This window comes from Brassica oleracea, chromosome C6, assembly GCF_000695525.1.
Source record: "Brassica oleracea var. oleracea cultivar TO1000 chromosome C6, BOL, whole genome shotgun sequence".
NCBI classification, from domain to species: Eukaryota; Viridiplantae; Streptophyta; class Magnoliopsida; order Brassicales; family Brassicaceae; genus Brassica; species Brassica oleracea.
Window position 1 is genome coordinate 38,188,927 of NC_027753.1, and position 19,331 is coordinate 38,208,257.

At 34.3% G+C, this 19,331-nt stretch overlaps 6 protein-coding genes across 7 annotated transcripts; 2 read left to right on the plus strand and 4 right to left on the minus strand.

Annotated features, from left to right (window-relative positions):
* On the minus strand, positions 1 to 1,240 carry LOC106298754 (thioredoxin Y1, chloroplastic). The gene is made up of 4 exons (XM_013734901.1): positions 937 to 1,240; positions 621 to 709; positions 370 to 547; positions 1 to 284 (listed from the first exon to the last, which is right to left on the minus strand). The coding sequence occupies exons 1-4, from the start codon at positions 1,120 to 1,122 to the stop codon at positions 219 to 221; spliced, it is 519 nt and encodes a 172-aa protein (XP_013590355.1). The 5' UTR covers positions 1,123 to 1,240; the 3' UTR covers positions 1 to 218.
* A 661-nt stretch (positions 1,241 to 1,901) lies between these two features.
* Positions 1,902 to 2,898, plus strand: LOC106301104 (troponin T, skeletal muscle). The gene is given in 4 exon segments (XM_013737425.1): positions 1,902 to 2,072; positions 2,153 to 2,404; positions 2,407 to 2,660; positions 2,662 to 2,898. Coding segments are annotated over 4 exon segments (738 nt in total). The 5' UTR covers positions 1,902 to 1,921; the 3' UTR covers positions 2,743 to 2,898.
* LOC106301103 (caffeic acid 3-O-methyltransferase-like) lies at positions 2,888 to 4,791 on the minus strand. The gene is made up of 3 exons (XM_013737424.1): positions 4,284 to 4,791; positions 3,605 to 3,977; positions 2,888 to 3,318 (listed from the first exon to the last, which is right to left on the minus strand). Exons 1-3 carry the CDS (start codon positions 4,721 to 4,723, stop codon positions 3,019 to 3,021), a joined length of 1,113 nt encoding a protein of 370 aa, XP_013592878.1. The 5' UTR covers positions 4,724 to 4,791; the 3' UTR covers positions 2,888 to 3,018.
* Positions 4,792 to 12,047: 7,256 nt separating this feature from the next.
* Positions 12,048 to 12,885, plus strand: LOC106298833 (vacuolar iron transporter homolog 2). Its single transcript, XM_013734970.1, has one exon. The coding sequence runs from the start codon at positions 12,097 to 12,099 to the stop codon at positions 12,679 to 12,681; it is 585 nt and encodes a 194-aa protein (XP_013590424.1). The 5' UTR covers positions 12,048 to 12,096; the 3' UTR covers positions 12,682 to 12,885.
* Positions 12,886 to 14,199: 1,314 nt separating this feature from the next.
* Positions 14,200 to 15,947, minus strand: LOC106298168 (eukaryotic translation initiation factor 5B-like). Its single transcript, XM_013734247.1, is given in 8 exon segments — positions 14,200 to 14,322; positions 14,397 to 14,705; positions 14,708 to 14,866; positions 14,868 to 14,957; positions 15,051 to 15,158; positions 15,225 to 15,351; positions 15,467 to 15,606; positions 15,924 to 15,947. Coding segments are annotated over 8 exon segments (1,080 nt in total).
* Positions 15,948 to 16,037: 90 nt separating this feature from the next.
* Positions 16,038 to 17,189, minus strand: LOC106298682 (sm-like protein LSM3B). Of its 2 annotated transcripts, XM_013734824.1 has the most exons (4): positions 16,941 to 17,189; positions 16,645 to 16,740; positions 16,193 to 16,309; positions 16,038 to 16,147 (listed from the first exon to the last, which is right to left on the minus strand). In XM_013734824.1, the coding sequence occupies exons 1-3, from the start codon at positions 17,055 to 17,057 to the stop codon at positions 16,229 to 16,231; spliced, it is 294 nt and encodes a 97-aa protein (XP_013590278.1). In that variant the 5' UTR covers positions 17,058 to 17,189; the 3' UTR covers positions 16,038 to 16,147; positions 16,193 to 16,228. The 2 variants fall into 2 exon arrangements, with proteins under 2 accessions (XP_013590278.1, XP_013590277.1); XM_013734823.1 differs by having other exon boundaries at positions 16,038 to 16,309.
* Between the last annotated feature and the right edge of the window lie 2,142 nt (positions 17,190 to 19,331).

A 19,331-nucleotide genomic window follows, 5' to 3' on the forward strand; every position in this document is an offset into this window, starting at 1 on the left:
TTGCTTGAGAATAAAAGATACGTTTACTCACAACAAGGTTTTGCAAATCTGGCATACATAAAATTTTCATTTCTTCTCAAATCCAGACAATCTTTTATCCTTTGTCAAATCGATGAACTACTAGACGAAAACATGGCTAACCCCTAAGCCCTGCTCAAGTCAGGGACAGTAGAAACAAAAAAACATACCAACAATCAAAAGAGATCATGATCCCTTAACTAAGTCTTCACTTCAAGAGAATCTTCAATCCGTTGGACAAGTTGTTTCGCCGCCAAAGCACCCTCCTGAAAAGCCATAAGCTTCTTAGTGAGCTCTAAGTGAAAAAAAAAAAACAAAAGGCATTTAAGAAGTGAAGGAAACTCATCATACAAATCGGTCACAAGGCTCCCCATCTTTGAACAGGATAAACGTAGGAAGCGCCTCGATCTTGTATTTATTAGCAATACTCGGGTACTTCTCGGTATCAATCTTCACCACCTGGATCTTGTCTTTCAATGTTGCACTCACTTCGCTCAGAATCGGAACCATGAACTGACAGGGACCACACCTGCCACACAATAAACAGGCTACATTGCATCCCAAAACCACAACCAACACTAGTCAGAGAAAACAAAACTCACCAGGTCGCGTAGAAGTCGACAAGAACAGGCTTGTCAGAGTTCACAAGGAGGTCATCGAACGAGTCGTACGTCTGCTTCTTTGCTTCAATCTGTATAGTAATAAACACGACATTGGTTCGTCAGTAAGCTCAAAGCTAAACCGGGGAGTAGATAAAGCCATAAAGGAAGACACTTTAAGCACATCCAAAGCCTTATAGACTAACCCTTGACACGTGCGTAGATAGACTAGTTCATGTATTAAATCTAAGTTTAGTTTTTTTCAGACAGAACCTAAACTGTTTTTAACAAGGTTAAGAAACACAAGAAGGTAGTTTACAGCGCGGGGAGTGGATCGAGTTGATGAAGATAGCGAGGAGAGGTTTAAGTCTCCGGTTCGAATCCGGCGAAGTGGGAACTGGAATTTGACGGCGGAGATAGAGCGCGGAGTGAAAGCGGAAACAGTGGACGAGTCTTTCCGATTCAGAGATGGGATTGTAGATGGTGAGAGAGAAGTAGCCGCCATTGAAACGATCTCGTGATTCTGATCGCAGAGAAAGGTCGACACTTTTATGAAAACTGCTGTTTGGGTTTTGACCAAAGAATGTGTCTGAAAGGAAAGTGACAGAAGGTAGTAGAAAGAGTTGGTGATCCACTACTGTCGAGTCCACGGTGTATTTATTGTATTTTATTATTTGTTATGGGCCTTATGGCCCCACATAAACACAAAACACGGATAGCTCTTTTTCCCAAACTTCTTCACTGTAACCCAAACCCAATCCCAATAAATCTCTATAAATTTGTTTTCATCAATTATTTTATGAACCTTTTTAACATTCAGGATTTTTCTTTCTTAAAAGAAAAAAACTAATGTAGACCAATGTGATCATTGTTTGTGGTAAGAACACAAACCTCAAGGACCAAAGTCTTGGCTTCTCTTTACCACAATGCAATGTACAACCAAGCAGGGTTGGTTTAGAGGTACTTGAGAGAAAAACCCAATACGGTATCCATAGTTCGATTCCGCTTGGCCACCAGAGATTTACATGATCGACACACCGGGGTCCCACAGATTAGTCGGCCCCACTAAGTGGGGACCGGAAACTGTGGTTAATCAAAAGAAAACAATGCAATATACTTCTCGTAGATAAAAAGTGTTCTTACAGCAGTGCAATGTAAGGGTATATGCATTGATCACTGTTTTAGTTTCCTGAAGAGGGAGTAACGAATATATTCTTGTGTGGGGACTCTTCAAAGATACTTATGTAATAACCTAATTAAAAAAACAGATACTGCTAAAGAAGAAGCAGCACAGGTTAAAAAAAATGGAGCTTGAATTAGGTCTGAAGATCACTAGGGCAAGAGACAACGATGTCTCTTCCTCTACAGATTTCAAGGTTTCCAGAGATTCTCTTGGTCAGCTCTGGCATTCTAGAGAAACCGATTATGTGTTCATCCTCACTCTTCGCCTAAAAGGTTTCTTCATCATATAAATCTATATTGAAAGTTTCATGCATATTTTTTTGAGAGAGATTAAAACTGAAAACTGAATGCAGGATTCAAGAAGGATGGTATTGACACTGAGATCAACAAAGAAGGGGATATGATTACTATAAGAGGAAGGAAAGAAGTTGAAGAAATGGTTTTGGTCAAGTGGGTGAAGTGGAGAAAGGAAAGTGAGATTAAGGAGTTCAAGAAAGTGTTTCGGATTCCAGATATAGTCAATCTTGACAAGATCAAAGCTAGGTTTGATGAAGAAGACGGGACTTTGACAGTTACATTTCCCAAGAAAGTTAAGGGGATAACGGGTTGAAGATTGAGGAAGTGGAAGTGGAAGAAGCAGAGAAAACAGAGCCAGAAACAGAGAAAACAGAGGAAAAAACAGAGCCAGAAGAAGAAATCAAAGAGGAGAAAAAACCTGATGAAGAAGCAGAAGAGCCGAAGATGGAAGAGGAAGAAGAAGAGATAATGGAGGAAGAAAAAACAAGGGATCATGAAGAAGATAGAGAAGAAACCGAAGAGAAAGATAGTAAACCAAAAAAGAAGAAAAGAAAAAAAGTTATGTTTTCCATGTGTTGCTGGATCTACTCTGCTTATGTCAATCATTGTTTTCATTATTCAATTGATCCAATCCAAAAAAAAATGAGATTACTCCTTAGGGGGCTTTAGGTTTAGGGTTCTTCTTGTTTTTTAGGTGAAGAAGAGAAGCGTGAGGAACAAGGAAGATCAACATTGTTTATGTCATTTATATAGTTATTAGATGTTACAAGGTCTTACCAAAACACATGCAATATCATCTTTTTCATTTATTCAAAAATTCAATTGAAATGTGAACTCAAGATCCATAAAACTTTTATTACCATGAGACATTACAGCCTCTATTTAGAACACAAGAGAGGAAACAGCTTAACAACCTTTAAGCCTATTTAGAGAACTCAATGACCCATAAATGATATGCAGGGCACACAAATTTGCAACTTGCAAAACCTGAATTAGCAGCCATAGCTTCATACTCAGCTTTTGTTCTCTCTTTTCCTCCAGAGAGTTGTGTGAGCATCAACAAATCCATATCAAATGCAATGTTGGCCTGCACATCTTTACTCTCTGCCTCATCTGGAATAACTAGCTCCATGATTATCACTTTCCCATTCTCCGGTAATGCCTTCCAGCAGTTCTTGAGAATCTTTGCACAGTCTTCATCATTCCAATCATGAAGCATACGCTGGAAAACATATGAAGTAAGTAAATATAAAGAATAAAACACCTGAGAAGTATTAACATATTAGACAAGAGTAACATATGAAGTAAGAATAAAGAAAAAAAAAACACCTGAGAAGTATTAACATATTAGACAAGATTAATATATGAAGCAAGTATAAATAATAAAACACCTTAAGAAGTATTAGCACACTAGACAGGAGTAACATATGAAGTAAGTATAAAGGATAAAAAAACTTGAGAAGTATTAATATATTAGACAAGAGTAAGTGTTTGTGGCTGTGTCTTACTTTCAAGATGATAGCATCTCCTCTTGGGATTTCTACAAACATATCTCCAGCCACATGTTCCACATTAGGATAAGAAGGTGCTTGTGCCAAAGCACAAGTTAGATCAAAATTAATACCCTTAATGTTTGGATACTTTGAAGTAACAAAACCTAGTGTGTTTCCAACTCCTCCTCCTACATCAACCAACACATTGATTCCTTCGAAACCTTTATAAACTTCAAGAAACTTCTGCATAACTCCAACGCTGAATCCAGTCCGGTTAAAGAGTTTGCTTAGTCTTTCATCTGTGCCCATGTAATCAAAGAGCTTCAACCCACCATTGGCACGAGCAAATGCATCTCCTCCCTCTAGCACCACATCTTTCAACTGTGCCCTGAAAAAGTTTGTAAAAGAATAAACCATTTTTTGTAAATTATACTCCCTATGCTTCATAACGTAAATGATTTTACATGTAATAAAGTTATTACACTTTAAAATTTTAATTTAAGATATAAACTAGATATATTTTAATAAAATAAAAACAGCATAATTTGGTTGGTCGTACAATAACCAATAAATAAAAAATTGCATAAAAATGTGAAAATAACTTATATTTAGAAGAAAAAAAATTCAACAACTTAGATTATGAAATAAAAAGAGAATACAGAAACTGTAAATAAATCAAGAAAGTAATTATTACCATGTGTTGAGGAAGACACTATCAAGTTCAAGAATGAACTGAGAAGCAAGTGTCCCCATTTCTTCAATATTGTATCTCAAGAAATACTTACAAATGGGCTCAGCTTTGTACACCCTCTCGCCGTCTACTATCTGACACTTGACCATCGAGTAACTGGCGAGTAAACGAAGCATACGGTCCAGCAAAACCGGTGCTTCAGGGTTACTAGGCGGTGTGGGAAGCCGAGTAGCTATCTCAGACGGTTTGAGGAACGATCCAGATCCATTGACGTCATCACGAGCAGCTAAGTAGAGAGCGTCGATGACACCGAGCTCAATGGCGGCTTTGAAAACCATGGGGAAGGTAATGTAATTGGCTAGCCTCACTGCCCTCAAACCAAGCTCGGTCTCATCATCTCCGTTAATCTCATTCATGTTTTTAGGGTCTAAAAGGTGTCCCATTATTGATTTTTCTTTCTCCTCGGTGAAGCTAATGTTCTTAGATGAAAAAAAAGAGAAGAGGATATGTTTTCTCTAGATGCATCTTGTGGTTCCTTTTATAGGCGAATAATTGATTAAACCTCATCGATGTCTATGATTATTTAATTGTAATTATTTTGATGTAAAACTAACATAAAATAAGTAAAGGAGGAGGGGATGATCTTCTTATGCATAAAATATTAAGCATTATTTATCTTGTTTTATTTGCTTGACGGTCCACTATGGATGGCCGAAGAGTAGTTATTTTGAATATTCTTTTTTTGAAACTGAGTTATTTTGAATATTAGCCTAAAATAGTTGCCAATCACATTATCGAGGACTGGGGCAGACGCAGGTGAAGTTCACGTGTGGCATGTGGTCCGCACTATTTTTTTTGGTTTTCTTCAATAATTAATATAGATTTTATGTGAATACCTTTAATTTATATGATTTTTTTTTATAATGAATGTAGTAAATTGTTGGACCCGTCCCTGATCGAGGACGTTCCAAACAAAACACCAGGCGCCGAGTGACTGTGGGACTGTCCATTAAAAAAATATATTCCTCAAAGCAAGCAACCACATTAAACACGCAGAAACATAAGCAAGGAGCTATCAATGGTCATTAGTTTTTTTTACCAAAATAATGGTCATAACTTTTGGCTGAATAGTTTTTGTTAAACATGTAATAAGCTGAATTTAAAAATATTTTTTTAATAATGTAATAAGCTGAATTGGCATTATTATTTGGTTGAATAGGCTGAAATTATTAAGTTACACAAATTACTAAATTTGTTAGGTGGAATTGCTTAAAAAGGTTTAAATTGTGAAAAATGTGAGGAAACGGGGAAAAATATGGAGAATGGTAGGTGAGCATGCATAGATTCAAATCTAGTGGACACTGACTTCTGAAGAACTACTAATTTATATTTTATTAATTATGAACTAGAATTCGAATCTCTTCACAAGATTGTCATGATCTTGATCGTGTTCAGTGACCATTTGCCTTGTGAACTATTTTCCATTCTACTATTCATGCACACATGTTGCGATATTTTTAGTTTATATCCATAATTATATCTTACACTGGTGTTCATAAGTTGTAAAGTGTATTAAAGGTAATCGCTATTCACTGGTGCTTAGAGAGATTACTATACATCTTAAAATATTTACGTTATAATAGTTATAGTCTGCCTCCAATAACTCCATTATTCTAATTGGTGTACGTCTGGATATCAGTTCTGATATGGTATTTTTTTACAAAGCGTATATTTAAATTTGAATTTTGTGTTAATGAACAACAAAGATTTGGGTGGTTGAGCAACCCCAGTTTACATCTTCGAAATATTTACATTACGTAATAGTACAAGTTAGCAGCTAATCAATCAGCGATGATAATCTTATAAATTCGTACTTATTAGATGGACTTGGGCCAAGTCTGCATCCACTAATTAATTACATTACTATAATGGATGTAGATCTGAATATCTGTTTATGATCTATTGGAAATTGTGCTGGTGTACAGCTAAATACTGAGGCATTTTCTTTTATCTGTTGTTTTTTTTTTGAAAACTTACATATAAAATACATAGTATAGCAGTCTTGTGTGATAACGTTAAACATGAAAATGATTTCAAAAGAAAATTAACTTTGAAAAAAAAACATTTGTCATTCCAGTCTCCAGACATACACCAATCAAACATAATTCTTTTCTACATAAACCGATCTAGATCTAAGCCACTGTTTCTGTTTCACTGTTTGGTTAAAATATCTAAGATTCTAAGTAGCAGAACATGGTAATATAAAATATATTTTGAATGTTTTGTGTTTAAAAAAAAAAGAATGTTTTTTGTATCTGATTTCTATAAATCCTGATTTTCGTACGTGTATGAGCTAACGAGGTATTGGTCTAGTCTCAGGTCAGTGTCTAGCCAAATGAGAACATCTTGATTCAATACAATTAGATAAAACCCCTAGCCAAATGAGAACATCTTGATTCAATACAATTAGATAAAACCCCTAGCCAAATGAGAACATCTTGATTCAATACAATTAGATAAAACCCCTGTTCTAAAAATCTGCCGCCTAGCCGTTTAGGCGATATGCGTCACTCTTCTGTCCCGATTTATGCCAAATCGGTTTGATTTTTTTCCGCCTAGACCGCCTAGCCGCCTAATCTATTTTTTTTATTTTAAATAATATTTTTATTTGTTTATTTGATCTAAAATTTTATAAATATCATTTATATTCAGAATTTTGATGAAAATGACACTATATTAAGTTTATATATTTTATTTGTGTGTTTTATACAATCTTAAACATGAAAATGTATTAATGTTATACATAATTAAAGATTAACATGTTTTATAACATAGTAAACCATCTAAAAATTCCGCTCCGCATAATTTTCAATTAATCTCCGATTTTTTCTTTAGGCGCTAGGTCCAACCCGACCGTCCGACTAGCGCGCCTAGCGCGTTCCCCAACAGGGGATAAAACGTATTGTGGCACTTGTTGAACAAAACTCATCAAATTAACATAAAAACAATCTTCAGTAAATGAATAGTTTACATCTTCCAATTGGAAAAAATGAGCCTATAAATATATGTATGTGTATTGAAACCCATTCCATTTCAGTTTCTATCTGATTTATTGGCCCATAAAAACAGTTCATAACGTCTCGGCTCAAACGAAAGAAATCAGAGGCGTGCTGAACTTGGTGTGTAACTTGTTTTCAATCTTCTAATCATGTTGGGCCTCCAGAAGTAAATATAAATAAATCGTTTTCTGCCGGAATTTTATTTTGTGAAACTTTTTTCTTTTAGTTAGGGTTTTTCTTCCTTCTCTTATTTGATTTTATTTGAATAATATGCAAAAGATAAGAGAATATTTTTCTTTTTCGTTATATTGGAAGACAAAACGAGACACGTATTCGGTACATTAGTTTTTTTTTTTCTGAAAGCCTTGAAATGGAAAGCATGAACCGTCAAATCTTGAACCTCCACTACAGGTTGTTCCATATCGAATTCTTCTTCCTATTATTTGGTTATAATTTGGAAAGAAAAATAAAGTTAAAACTTTTTCTCAATCAGATGGTATACTAACACACACACAGCTTCCATGGCTACTAAATGAATGGATAAATTGATTTTTAAAAAGAAATTTGCAATATAGTTAATTACGGTAACAATATAGTTAATTTTAATAAATTTGCAAAAGAAAAATATAGTTAATATTTATAATTACGGAAACATAATTTCATAAAATCATGATTATAAAACACAAGTATGAGAATATGTACTCGCTTTGATATATATTTTTTAATTAAAAGCTACGCTATAAATTCATTGTAAAACTGTTTTCCTGATAATCTATAGATATTCACTCGTTTTTCTTTATTAATAACAACCCTACTTTATTTGTGAGAAATACAAAATTCGTCATTCTGTCAATTTATATACATTTTAACTGTAACAATTTGATATATATAAACCAGCATGCATTTTATATAATATTTTCACATGGATTTTTTCTTTCACTAAATCTTGTATCATCTTTCATTTTCTTCTTTTTACATTTTCAGCCTTGTTGTAAAGGTACTTTTGGGAAGAAGAAACATGAATGAAAAAAAAAAAAAGTAGATCAGTGTCAACCCGTACGAACTCATGAGTCATGACTATTTGAGATTGTTTGCTATCGCTATGTTCTCCTGTTACTTATCATGTTCTGTTTTGTTCTTTCATCATTTTTTTGCCTAAAACAATTCTGTAAAATGTGTGTACAACAAGTTATTACTCAATAGAAAATAAAGTTTTTATATATATACAAAAAAAAAATGCTTCGTATGAAAAAAATGTATAGGATCTCATATATCTACGGTGCTCCACGGACATTCGAGTTATTTAGCAATGTCAGTCGTTGTGACAACGTGATTATATGTACGTAGGCGAGTACGTATACATGTTCATTGCGCGATATTATTAGAGCAATTGAAGTTGAACAGAAATGATCAGAGCTCACACTTTCGTGAGGGAGAAGAAGATGAACTCAAGATAAGAAAATGAATAATGTTTCTGTTAATCGTAAATGAAGAAGATACAAGTGTTTATATACATCATAAGCTATCTGGTTTATACCGGTTCTAACTAACCAAACCACAAACCAACTATACATACTCTAATAGATATATATAGTGTATATATATATATATATATAATTTTAAATTAATAATATAATTATAAATTAGTTAGGGACTACATTAAAATGAGATGAATCGAGTGGTGGTGTATGTACAAGTGTTGTGATGCGTGGGTGATGATGGTGAAGGATGGTGCTCTTCGTGTGGAAACCACACTCTTCGTCTTTTCTTTATTGATCAACCTCTTTCCACTATTTTATCTCACTCTAATCTTCGCAATGCTTTCCAATTCACCAATCCATTTCTTTTATTGCTTTATATATAACGAAACCCTACTTACATATGTTCACTATCTATTTGTTAATAGGGGTTTTCACTTTCAAACGGATATAATTGCTCATTGTAATCTTCAGGGGATCTAAGAATTGGTATCGTGAATAAACATCTGATTCGTATTTGATTATTTAATAGTTTGATTTACTGTTTTATATTCGATATCATCGTTCGATTTAATATGGATTTTCACTAGTAAGGGCTAGCTAGTTCAGCTGATTTTTTTTTGAAACCATCTCCTTTCGCCTGATCTCCAGAGTGAGAAATAGTGAGGCTGATGGTTTAGCAACACAAAATTTGGCAGATGAGAGAGCCTTTAATTGTATCACCTAACTTTATTGAAGTTTTAATATATGTATGTGTTTCAAAAAAAGAAGAAGGGCTAGCTAGTTCTATACGTAATGGTGTTATTCTCTCAATTTTTCTTTGTTAGTTTCTTAAAGCTTCTATTGTAACTTGTTAAAACAAAAACAAAAGCAAATTAACTGTATTTCTTGTATATTTTGGTTGAATTGAAATACATTAGTTTCCAACTCTGAAACTTCTAAAAAACTCCCAGAATAAACCATTTCTATTCAATATATAATAGTTTGATAAATCCCTTAAATTTTTAATAACTTTTGGTCAAACACTACTAAAAAATATACAATTATTGATAACTTTTGGCCAAACATTACTAAAATCAAACTGTATAGAAACAGTGTGATAGGTATACTCATCTTCCCTTATTTTCTCCTTTTTGATTCCTTTCTTTATCAAGACAAGGGTACGCAAAACTACCAAAAACAAATGAGAATCTAAAGAGAAAGAATTTTAACCCCCAAAAACTGATTTGATGAGTATGATAATAAAAATGAGAAAATTATATAATCTGTATATGTTGACTCTCTTTACTATATATTCGCATACACTCTCATGATCCTTATATATTATCCCAACATATACTTAGCTGATGGTTTCATCTCGTTGATGTACTAATCCACTACCATAAGAAAATATATGATAATATTATTTTTTTAAAAATCAGTAGGTAATGGATAAAAGTTGATGAAATAAATATGCTCAACATAAATGGGTTAAAGATGCGAACAGCAAATAATCAACTTGAAAATTCCTTTTTTCCTTTATTTAAGTATGTTCTTCTTTTTCCCTAGAAGACATGCATGCCTTTGCTTATAAAGATGACACAACAGCTTCTTATGTAACTGCCTCTTTTGGCCTCACTAAGGATTTCTATCTTAACTATGCAAAATGGTGAGAAAACATTCATGAATGTGTTTTTCACATCACCTTTCTTTATGGCTTTCCATTTCATTTTATTTGTAGTTAAATGTTTTGTCCTTTGTATTTAACTAGTATTAAGCCCATGCTATGCATTGGAATATATATATTTTTTGGTAAAAACATGTGAATGTACATGTGAATGTTTTTTATTTCAAATAAAAGAAAATTTTAATTATATATAACTAAAATAACATGTATTATTTAACTTTGATATATATAAGAGAATGTTAACACACTTATCATTAACTAACCACAAATATACTGTAGAAAATGAAGTTATAGATTTGTTTCACTATTTTTACATTAATGTTAATTAGCTTGTTTGATATAAATATTAGTTTGAAGCCTTTTTGTATGATATATTTTTCATTGGCTAATTACATTTAGTAATTCATTCAGTATCTCCATTTACAAAAACTAATATTATAAATCTAATGAACAATAAAAAATTAGCATGTTATAAAGAATATGTGATCTTTATCGCTTGAACCATTTTATTTGAAAACACAGTAAAAGAATTTGCATAAAAGGGGATAGTGACCATTATATTGAAAAACACACGAACATATAACAAAGAGAAGCATTATAGAAGATAGCAGATATACTTAGTATTTTGTTACAGAAGAAATTCAAACTTTACCTGTTCAAAAGAGATAACATGAGGAGGACCCAAACCTCGTAGTCCCAATCTATCTCTCTCAGTCAAAGGAAGGTTAAGTTTTGATCTCGTCTTCTTCTTCTGCTCGTAAAAAAGAGTATCTTTTCATATTTTATTTCTGATCGATTGACAGTTTCTTTGTTTATATAGACATAAAAAGTAAACAATATCTATAGATAAATAAGGTGGAACATCGTTGGTGTAGTCAGTAGTGGGTTTAGAACTGAATTACGATTGCTTTTTTTTTTTACCAACGGTTGCTTATTTTTTGTTCTAATTAATTTTCTTTTTAAATTTGTAAATATTTATTATGCGGCAAATTATGATTCGTCAGTCTACTTACGCTTTAGTATATAAAAAATTCTTCAACGATAATGCTATCTCTTTTTTTCTCTGTACGCGGACGACCAACTTAGCTTCTTGAATCGAGCGCGGACGACCAACTTAGCTTCTTGAATCGAGCGCGGTACGCCAACTTAGCTCCTCGTACGCGGACGACCAACTTAGCTTCTTGAATCGAGCGAATTTATATTAAAAATTGTTATTCCATAGTCTAATTTTTTTTTTTATATAAATGATCACAACGTATGCCACTGCAGCTAATTCGCTTATCGTATTTTTCATAGTTAGGGGTCATATTACTACATCAACCCCAAAAAACATGTCTAGAATTACCGCTCTTCTATAATCATGATTGTAATATTATATCTGATTAACCCTAACTTAGTGCCGTTTAGTACATTATTTTTCTTTCCAATATCATAAATTAGTACCCAGCAACAAAAAAACATTTAGTGGTGATGTTCCACATATTGTCTCCACCAAGGCAAAAAGTATACTCCAAAACCTCCATAAATAGAATAAGCTTGGGCGTGTGTTCTCCACACTTACACGACTCTCTAGCTCAAACAAAAACAAAACACACCAAAAAATATTGAAAAAAATGGATCAAGGTCGTAACATGGACATAGAGAAGGAATCAACAACAACCTTTGACTACTCCAAACGCGCTCAATGGCTACGTGCCGCGGTGCTGGGAGCCAACGACGGTCTTGTCTCCACCGCGTCGTTGATGATGGGAGTTGGCGCCGTGAAGCATGACGTCAAGGCTATGATTCTCTCGGGATTCGCTGGAATGGTGGCCGGAGCTTGTAGCATGGCGATAGGAGAGTTCGTCTCCGTTTACTCTCAGTACGACATAGAGGTAGCTCAGATGGAGAGAGAGAGTGGTGAAGTGGAGAAGGAGAAGCTTCCTAGTCCACTACAAGCAGCAGCTGCGTCTGCGCTTGCGTTTTCTGTGGGTGCGATTGTGCCGCTTTTGGCGGCTGCGTTTGTGAAGGAGTATAGAGTGAGGATTATTTCGGTTGTGACGGCGGTTACGGTGGCGCTTGTGGGGTTTGGGTGGTTAGGAGCGGCGTTAGGGAAGGCACCTGCGGTTAGGTCTTCGGCTAGGGTTTTGTTTGGAGGGTGGTTAGCTATGGCTGTTACCTTTGGGTTAACTAAGCTTATTGGGTTATATGGACTTTGAATGGCTCGTGAATAATCTATTGATAAGATCATGAAACGTGACAGTGTGTTTTAGTTTGATTGTAATACTTAGATTTGATGATCATAGTGTCTGAGAGACCTGTTTTACGGTGTATGTTGTAAACTATTACGATGACGGTTCGTTTTATTTCCGGCGACTTTGATAGGAAGTTTCTGTAATAATAATGCAAACGTTTATGTTAAAATGGAATTTAATGAAATAATAATCGTTTTGCTGATAATATAGTCTATGATTGTGAATTTGTGATTTTATGGAAGAATAAGTTGTGGTTTGTCTATAAAAGATGCCGGTAGAAACAGTTGACAGTGGAAATACTTTTTTGTCCAATGGTTTAATCAAAGGTTCATTAATGCTTCTACGCATAGCATGGCGCAAGGAATACCATCAAACGTAGATCCCATAGGATGGCTCAGGTGATGCAGTCAGACGTGGCGTGAATCCTCATACGGCAGGTAGAATTGTCGACCGTAAAATCGTCTGTAATATTTTTCATAGTTGTAATAGCATAATTATCCAGTGTTAAAAAAAAGAAAAGGTTGACATGATTTAACAAGTTTAAATATAAAAAGTATTAATCTCTTGGTCATATATAAGTTGTGGCCACTCCTAACAAGATATGAAATAGTATTGGATCATATCATATATTTTAGACATTAATTTTAGGTAAATAATATGATCATACCATATGCTGTTTTTTTCTTTCTTGGCGCAGTTAAAGAAAAATATACATTAAGTTTTTAAATTAGTTAAATGTTTAGATGATATATAAACAGAAATCCTTTGAAAAAAACAAGTAGTATAAAGGTTGATATTAGATACAGTAAAGCAATGGACCAGAGTTCAATAGATCGATCACTCATTAGCATCATAACTTATCAGTGATCTAGACAACATTCATAAAGTAAGAAAAGAGAGATACTTTACAATTGTTGTCGTATATAATTTATAAAATCTGATGTATAAGCAGCTCTTGCTTTTAGTTATACATCCCCCAAAAGAAAAAGAAAAATATTCGTGCCGTAAACAAAAGGATTTAAATCAAAATTCGTTATACTAACTGGAAGTAAAACTGAATCTAAACTTTAACCAAAATTCAGCGTCTATAGTGATCTATATATGATACTTTCACTGGTTTAAGTAAAACTCGATATTATGATTTTAAAAAATGGTGATAAGTACAGAGAAAAAGACAATTAACAAAAAGGGTGATATTTTGTATATCTCAAAACTCAACCTCTTTCCCTGCAACTTTGCTAGCATTGAGGTTTATGAAGCATTCTCGGGGAAAAAGAACAAAAAAAAAAAATCCTAAAAACAAAACCCTCTAGTCTCTCTCTCTTTCTCTCCCTCTAACCTCTCTCAAAATCTTCCGTTAATGCTCTTCGGTTAAAGCAGGGAAGATGTATCTGTTCATCCTGCATTGACGCAGACATGGCATAACAAGGCATGTCACCTGTGTGAGTGTGATTCAAACTCCATCCAAAGCAGAGAGGGGATCTACTGTATCGCCACCTTGTGGCCCTTCTTTGCATAGCCAACAGGCTTGTGGTTGTTCTCAATAGAGGCAATGCGGCCAATATCGATGAACTCTCTGCTAGGGACGCAGATGGGAGTTCCAATCTAAAAAAACCAACAAGACAGATGTTAAGAAAGTGTGAATCCTAGGACTTGTGTGTCAGACATGTGTGAGTTACCTTGAGTATACCCTCGACGACATCAACTCCAAGGACTATTGGGTCTCTCTTATTAAACACACAGTTAGGTAAAATCTGAAGGACACAAGGGAAGACTGCTTCATCGGCCGATTCCTTCTTCTTCTTCTCATCTTTGATATCCTCAATATATGCCTTGAACTGATCGAACAAATGATAAATAATATCAGCGCACAAGATCTTGACTCCCATTTCGTCAGCAAGCTCACGAGCCTCTGTAGTCACTTTCACGTCAAAAGCCAAAATCGTAGCGTATTCCTTCTTCCTCTCCAGCATCACTCCCGCCTTCATATGATATCAGGGCCTATGCCGATACCGCTTACAGGTATCTTTACAGCTGGGGACTTCAAGAACTCAAGCAACGCTTCCAATGACCCTAGTGTAGACGCTTGTACGTAAACTCCTTCACCGCTTTTGTCGATCCTGCTCAAAACTGACTCCATATCTTCCACTGGTAGGAACGATACTGAAAGTTTCTCCCATTTCTTTATTCTTGTAGTATAGCTCAGTGTTGAGACCTTGCTCCTTGAACTGGGTTATAATCTGAAATACCAAACGAAACACCATAACTTGAATAAGACGTACACAAAGTGATAGCTCAAGCCATGCGTAAGAAACACTAGAGGTATAACTCACCCCAGGGAGCCTCATGTTAAACTCATTTACAACATCTTTAGTTTGCTGTTTCATTGCCTTCACGATAGGAGCATTCTTGCATGGTTTCCATCCATATAGCCTATCCACCTGGAAGTTGAAAGGATTAATTTTCCACACGGGAATTAACAACACAGAACAAAACTCTTATCTCACCTTATTCAATGCAACAATGAACTCTGTGTCCCTCATTCTTAACAGATTTAGAGATTCTATGGCTTGTGGCTCTAACCCATGCATTATGTCAACCACCAAAATCGCAAGATCACACAAACTTGAACCCCTGAACCCACTTCACCTAAAGTATCTGGTTCATCTGCATGATTCTCTTTTGGGCCTACCTCCTCTTCCACCTGAACCGAGGCAGAGAAGATGATTGGTGACACTTTTGGGCCTACCTCCTCTTTTTCTTACCAGAGAAGATGATTGGTGACACTTCTTCCTCCTCATCATCAGATTCATGATCCTCCTCATCATCATTAAGCAAAGCAACGCTAACAGAGCTACCACCACTTTTCTTAGCTTTAGACTTCTTCTTCTAAATTGTGCACAAAAAAAAAAAAACATTTTCTAACAAAATATAGAGAACACTTTTTACCGGCTAAAAATAGGAAGACATTACAAAATTACAGAATAAATTTTTGAATAAATTAAAAAAAAATATATATATATATATATGTTAGATGTTAAAGACAATTAATCAAACATGTGAATTAGGGATGTTTTTAATAGATTTTATTCGCAAATAATTATTAATTCGTTAGTTTTTTTTTTTTTTTTTGAAAGCTGGATATTAATTCGTTAGTTTTTTTATATTTTCCATGCGAAATTGTTGTTTTTCATAAACATTTCTACTTCAATTGCAATTTCTATCTCCATTTTGTTTGTAGCAGAACTTCTTTAGAACTTGCCTGTATTTTTGTATAAACACAGATCATTTGAGTTGTAAGTATATCACACGATGCCAAGTAGATAAACCAAAGGAGTTTTTTCTGGAATCAAAGCAACATTGATGTTTTCTGAGTTTTTAGACGACACACGACTGAATAAAATACACACCACTAGTCACAAAGGCCTTCCTCGTAGAGAGGACACAAAAGATTTTTTGTTTAAAAGAGTCTTTCCTTAAGTTAGGCTTCAGATTTGAGTTTTTTTTAAGCTCAGGTTGTCCTCAAAGGTGGAGACACCAATATCACTCCATCTCCTCTCACAAACAGATACTGGATATTGCGCTTTATCGTCTGCAATCACACAACACCAAAACATATTACAGGGGAGAGACAAAACCCACTTATCCTAGTCATATCAAAAAAAAAAAAAACTAGCACAACTAGAGGAGAGTCTGAGCAAGAGCAACTAAGAAGCTTAAAGAGACTTAACTACTGGAAACACAATTTTTGTTAAGCGTCTCAACTAGAGCATCTTTAAATGCACTAGGGTCTAAACAGAAACTCATTGAGCTGAAACTTGCATATAGGAGATATGAGTGTAAACAAAAGCTAAGATTCATGAGCGATATTAACCCATCAAATATTCATCAAACACAAATCCTATTTTGTGTTAACAAAGAGCGTACCCTGACAATCTCTTCGTAGGTCTCGTCATCGATTTCTACTGTCGTGATAACTTCTTCAACATCACCCAGAATCATGTTCAAGTGCTGATCAAACGCCTGTCCGAACAAACACAAAGCAAAATCAGACATAAGCGGGGAAACCCTAAAGTCACCAACTTTGGTCGGAACTGAGGCCCAATCCATCAAAGCATTACAACCCAGAACCCCCAATTACATCTAATCGCCATTAAATCGAAAAGCTTTTGCTAAAAAATCGAAACTTTCAAAAAAGGCGCAAAACCCTAGAGAAAACGCACGTGAAGCTTGCCGCGGAGTTCGCGGTCAGAGCGGAGCTTGACATAGATTCTCTCGTCGAGACTCAGACGAATCAGATCTAGTGGCTCCCTCACGGTGGCGTCTTCCTCGCCGGACATTGTGCAAACACAACACTCTCTGAATCGCACGGCCGCTATTTACAAACCCAGAAGAAGAAGCTTACACGTTTCGTTCTTAGAAAGGTTTGGGCCAAGGCCCAATTAAGGCCCATATGTATTTAGTCTAAGTCCAATGTAGTTGCAACAAGAAGTGGTAACAATTATACATCAGTTTGCTTAAGCTTATAACATTAGGCATTTGTTTATTCTAGAGGTATTGTGTTTGTTTCCATATCTCTGTTGTAATTTTATGATTATATGTTTCCATATATAGAAAGTGGCTCTATATGCTTAGTTATGTCATGCAAGTGTCAGTGAGTCAGTGAAAGGGACCAGAACTGATAGTTACTTGTCAAAGACTGTGACTGCCCTAAATTAGCTTTCTTCCTTAAGGAATTGATTCTCTCTTAAGGGGATGAGGCCATGAGATTTTAGGTCACTGAAGTATCTTTTTGAATCTGCCTTTTGGTTTTAGAGAAAGAAAACAAAGCAGCACAACAAAATTTGCAACTGTTTGGCTTTGGAAAATCTAAATTTATGATCAGTGCAAGGAAAATAGAAATAAATAATTACAAGCTTGGCCCAAAATTTTTTTTTTTTTTGGCTAGTAAGAAAACAAAATTAGGCCATGGCATTAATATGTTTACTGATTTCTATACCCACCACATTAATGATAAAAAGCAAATTCCATATGACAATTTGATCAAAAAGCCTTTAGTAATATATACAAATTGGAAGAAAGAAAGGTTAAGAGTATGATTTGTGTGATGGAAGAAAGGCAAATGAAGAATGTGAAATGGCCTTTGTTTTTTCTGTCTTTCACCTCTTTTGCCTTTTCCCTATTCACAAGAGCCTCTCCTCTCTTTTTTATCTTCCAATTTGTTTTGCCTTTCTTCATCTTTTCATCTCCTTTCGGCATCTTATCATTTACAAAAAAGGTTCTAATAAACAAACGAGGCATGCAATATAATTGGCCTTCATATGTTATACTGAATTCAAGGTAGGATTGTTAATTAGCATTTCCACATTGTTTGCTTAACTTATACTTTTGAAAAAATAATCTTTTACTTGACGTTAATCTACCCTTTAATTTCCATGTCTCAACTCCAACACACCACCTGATTCATTTTTAATAAGTCCATAAATAAATAATGAACCGTATCTTACTTTTCTGCTTCTTATAAAATTAGGTTTTGGGAAAAAATATTTGTTCTGTTTCAATCTAATCTAAATAAAATTCTGATAAGCATAATTTACAAACAAAACGAATAGTAGTTTTTAGTATTTATTAAATCTGGAGTAAATTACAGATTTAAAAATAAATTCAACAGATATATACACTCCACGTCATAATTACATGGTAAGATCAAAGTGGCGTAGATAACTCACAATCCACGTGCCTTCCCCTTCCCATGTGATTTTCTATATTTTCATTTCTGCCCCTTATTTTCCTCTCCACTGCTCTTTTACCCCGATTTTCTTACCCTCCACTCGCCTTTACAATTATTATTTACCCTATTTTATTATTTCTGTACATTATTTACCCAATTCACGTTTACACATATCATGAAGTATCAACATATGGGTCAATATGGTCATCGTCAAATTTAATTTCTACTTTGCCTAGTAGCTTCATGAAGGTTGTGATTAAAAAGTTTTTTATTTCTCTTATATATGTGCCATTGCTCGTAATTTAAAAATGGACCTACCAACTTTTATATATGTACAAAAGTTAATCCCAAGATATTTACCCTTTTCAAGTTCTTGATGAATCCTATATGTGGACCATTTTAATGTTTTTAGTATTTATTAAATCTGGAGTTAATTACAGATTTAAAAATAAATTCAACAGATATACACACTCCACATCTCTAAACCTACCTATTTTAATGCTTGTCTTTTCCAATTAAATTAATGAGTTTTTCTTAATCAAATTTAAATTTAATGAACCTTAAAATACATCATATTTAACGTAGCTTATTACGTACGAGTACGGTCCAATAATGAACTTGAATTTTATTTTTACGAAAACGTGAATCACTTGACTTATGTAATATTTAAAATATATTAACTACAATATAACAAATGCATATAACCTACCTATACTTTAGTTTGAAATGATCATGTTCAAGTTTTATATAGTCAACTTACATCATGCATCGATCGATGTACAATACTCAAACCACCTATAGTTTTCGTTTTGTTTATAGGATGTATCAACCAACCAATCATACCATTGATTTTCTAAGCTTTATAAAAAAACAAATCAATAAA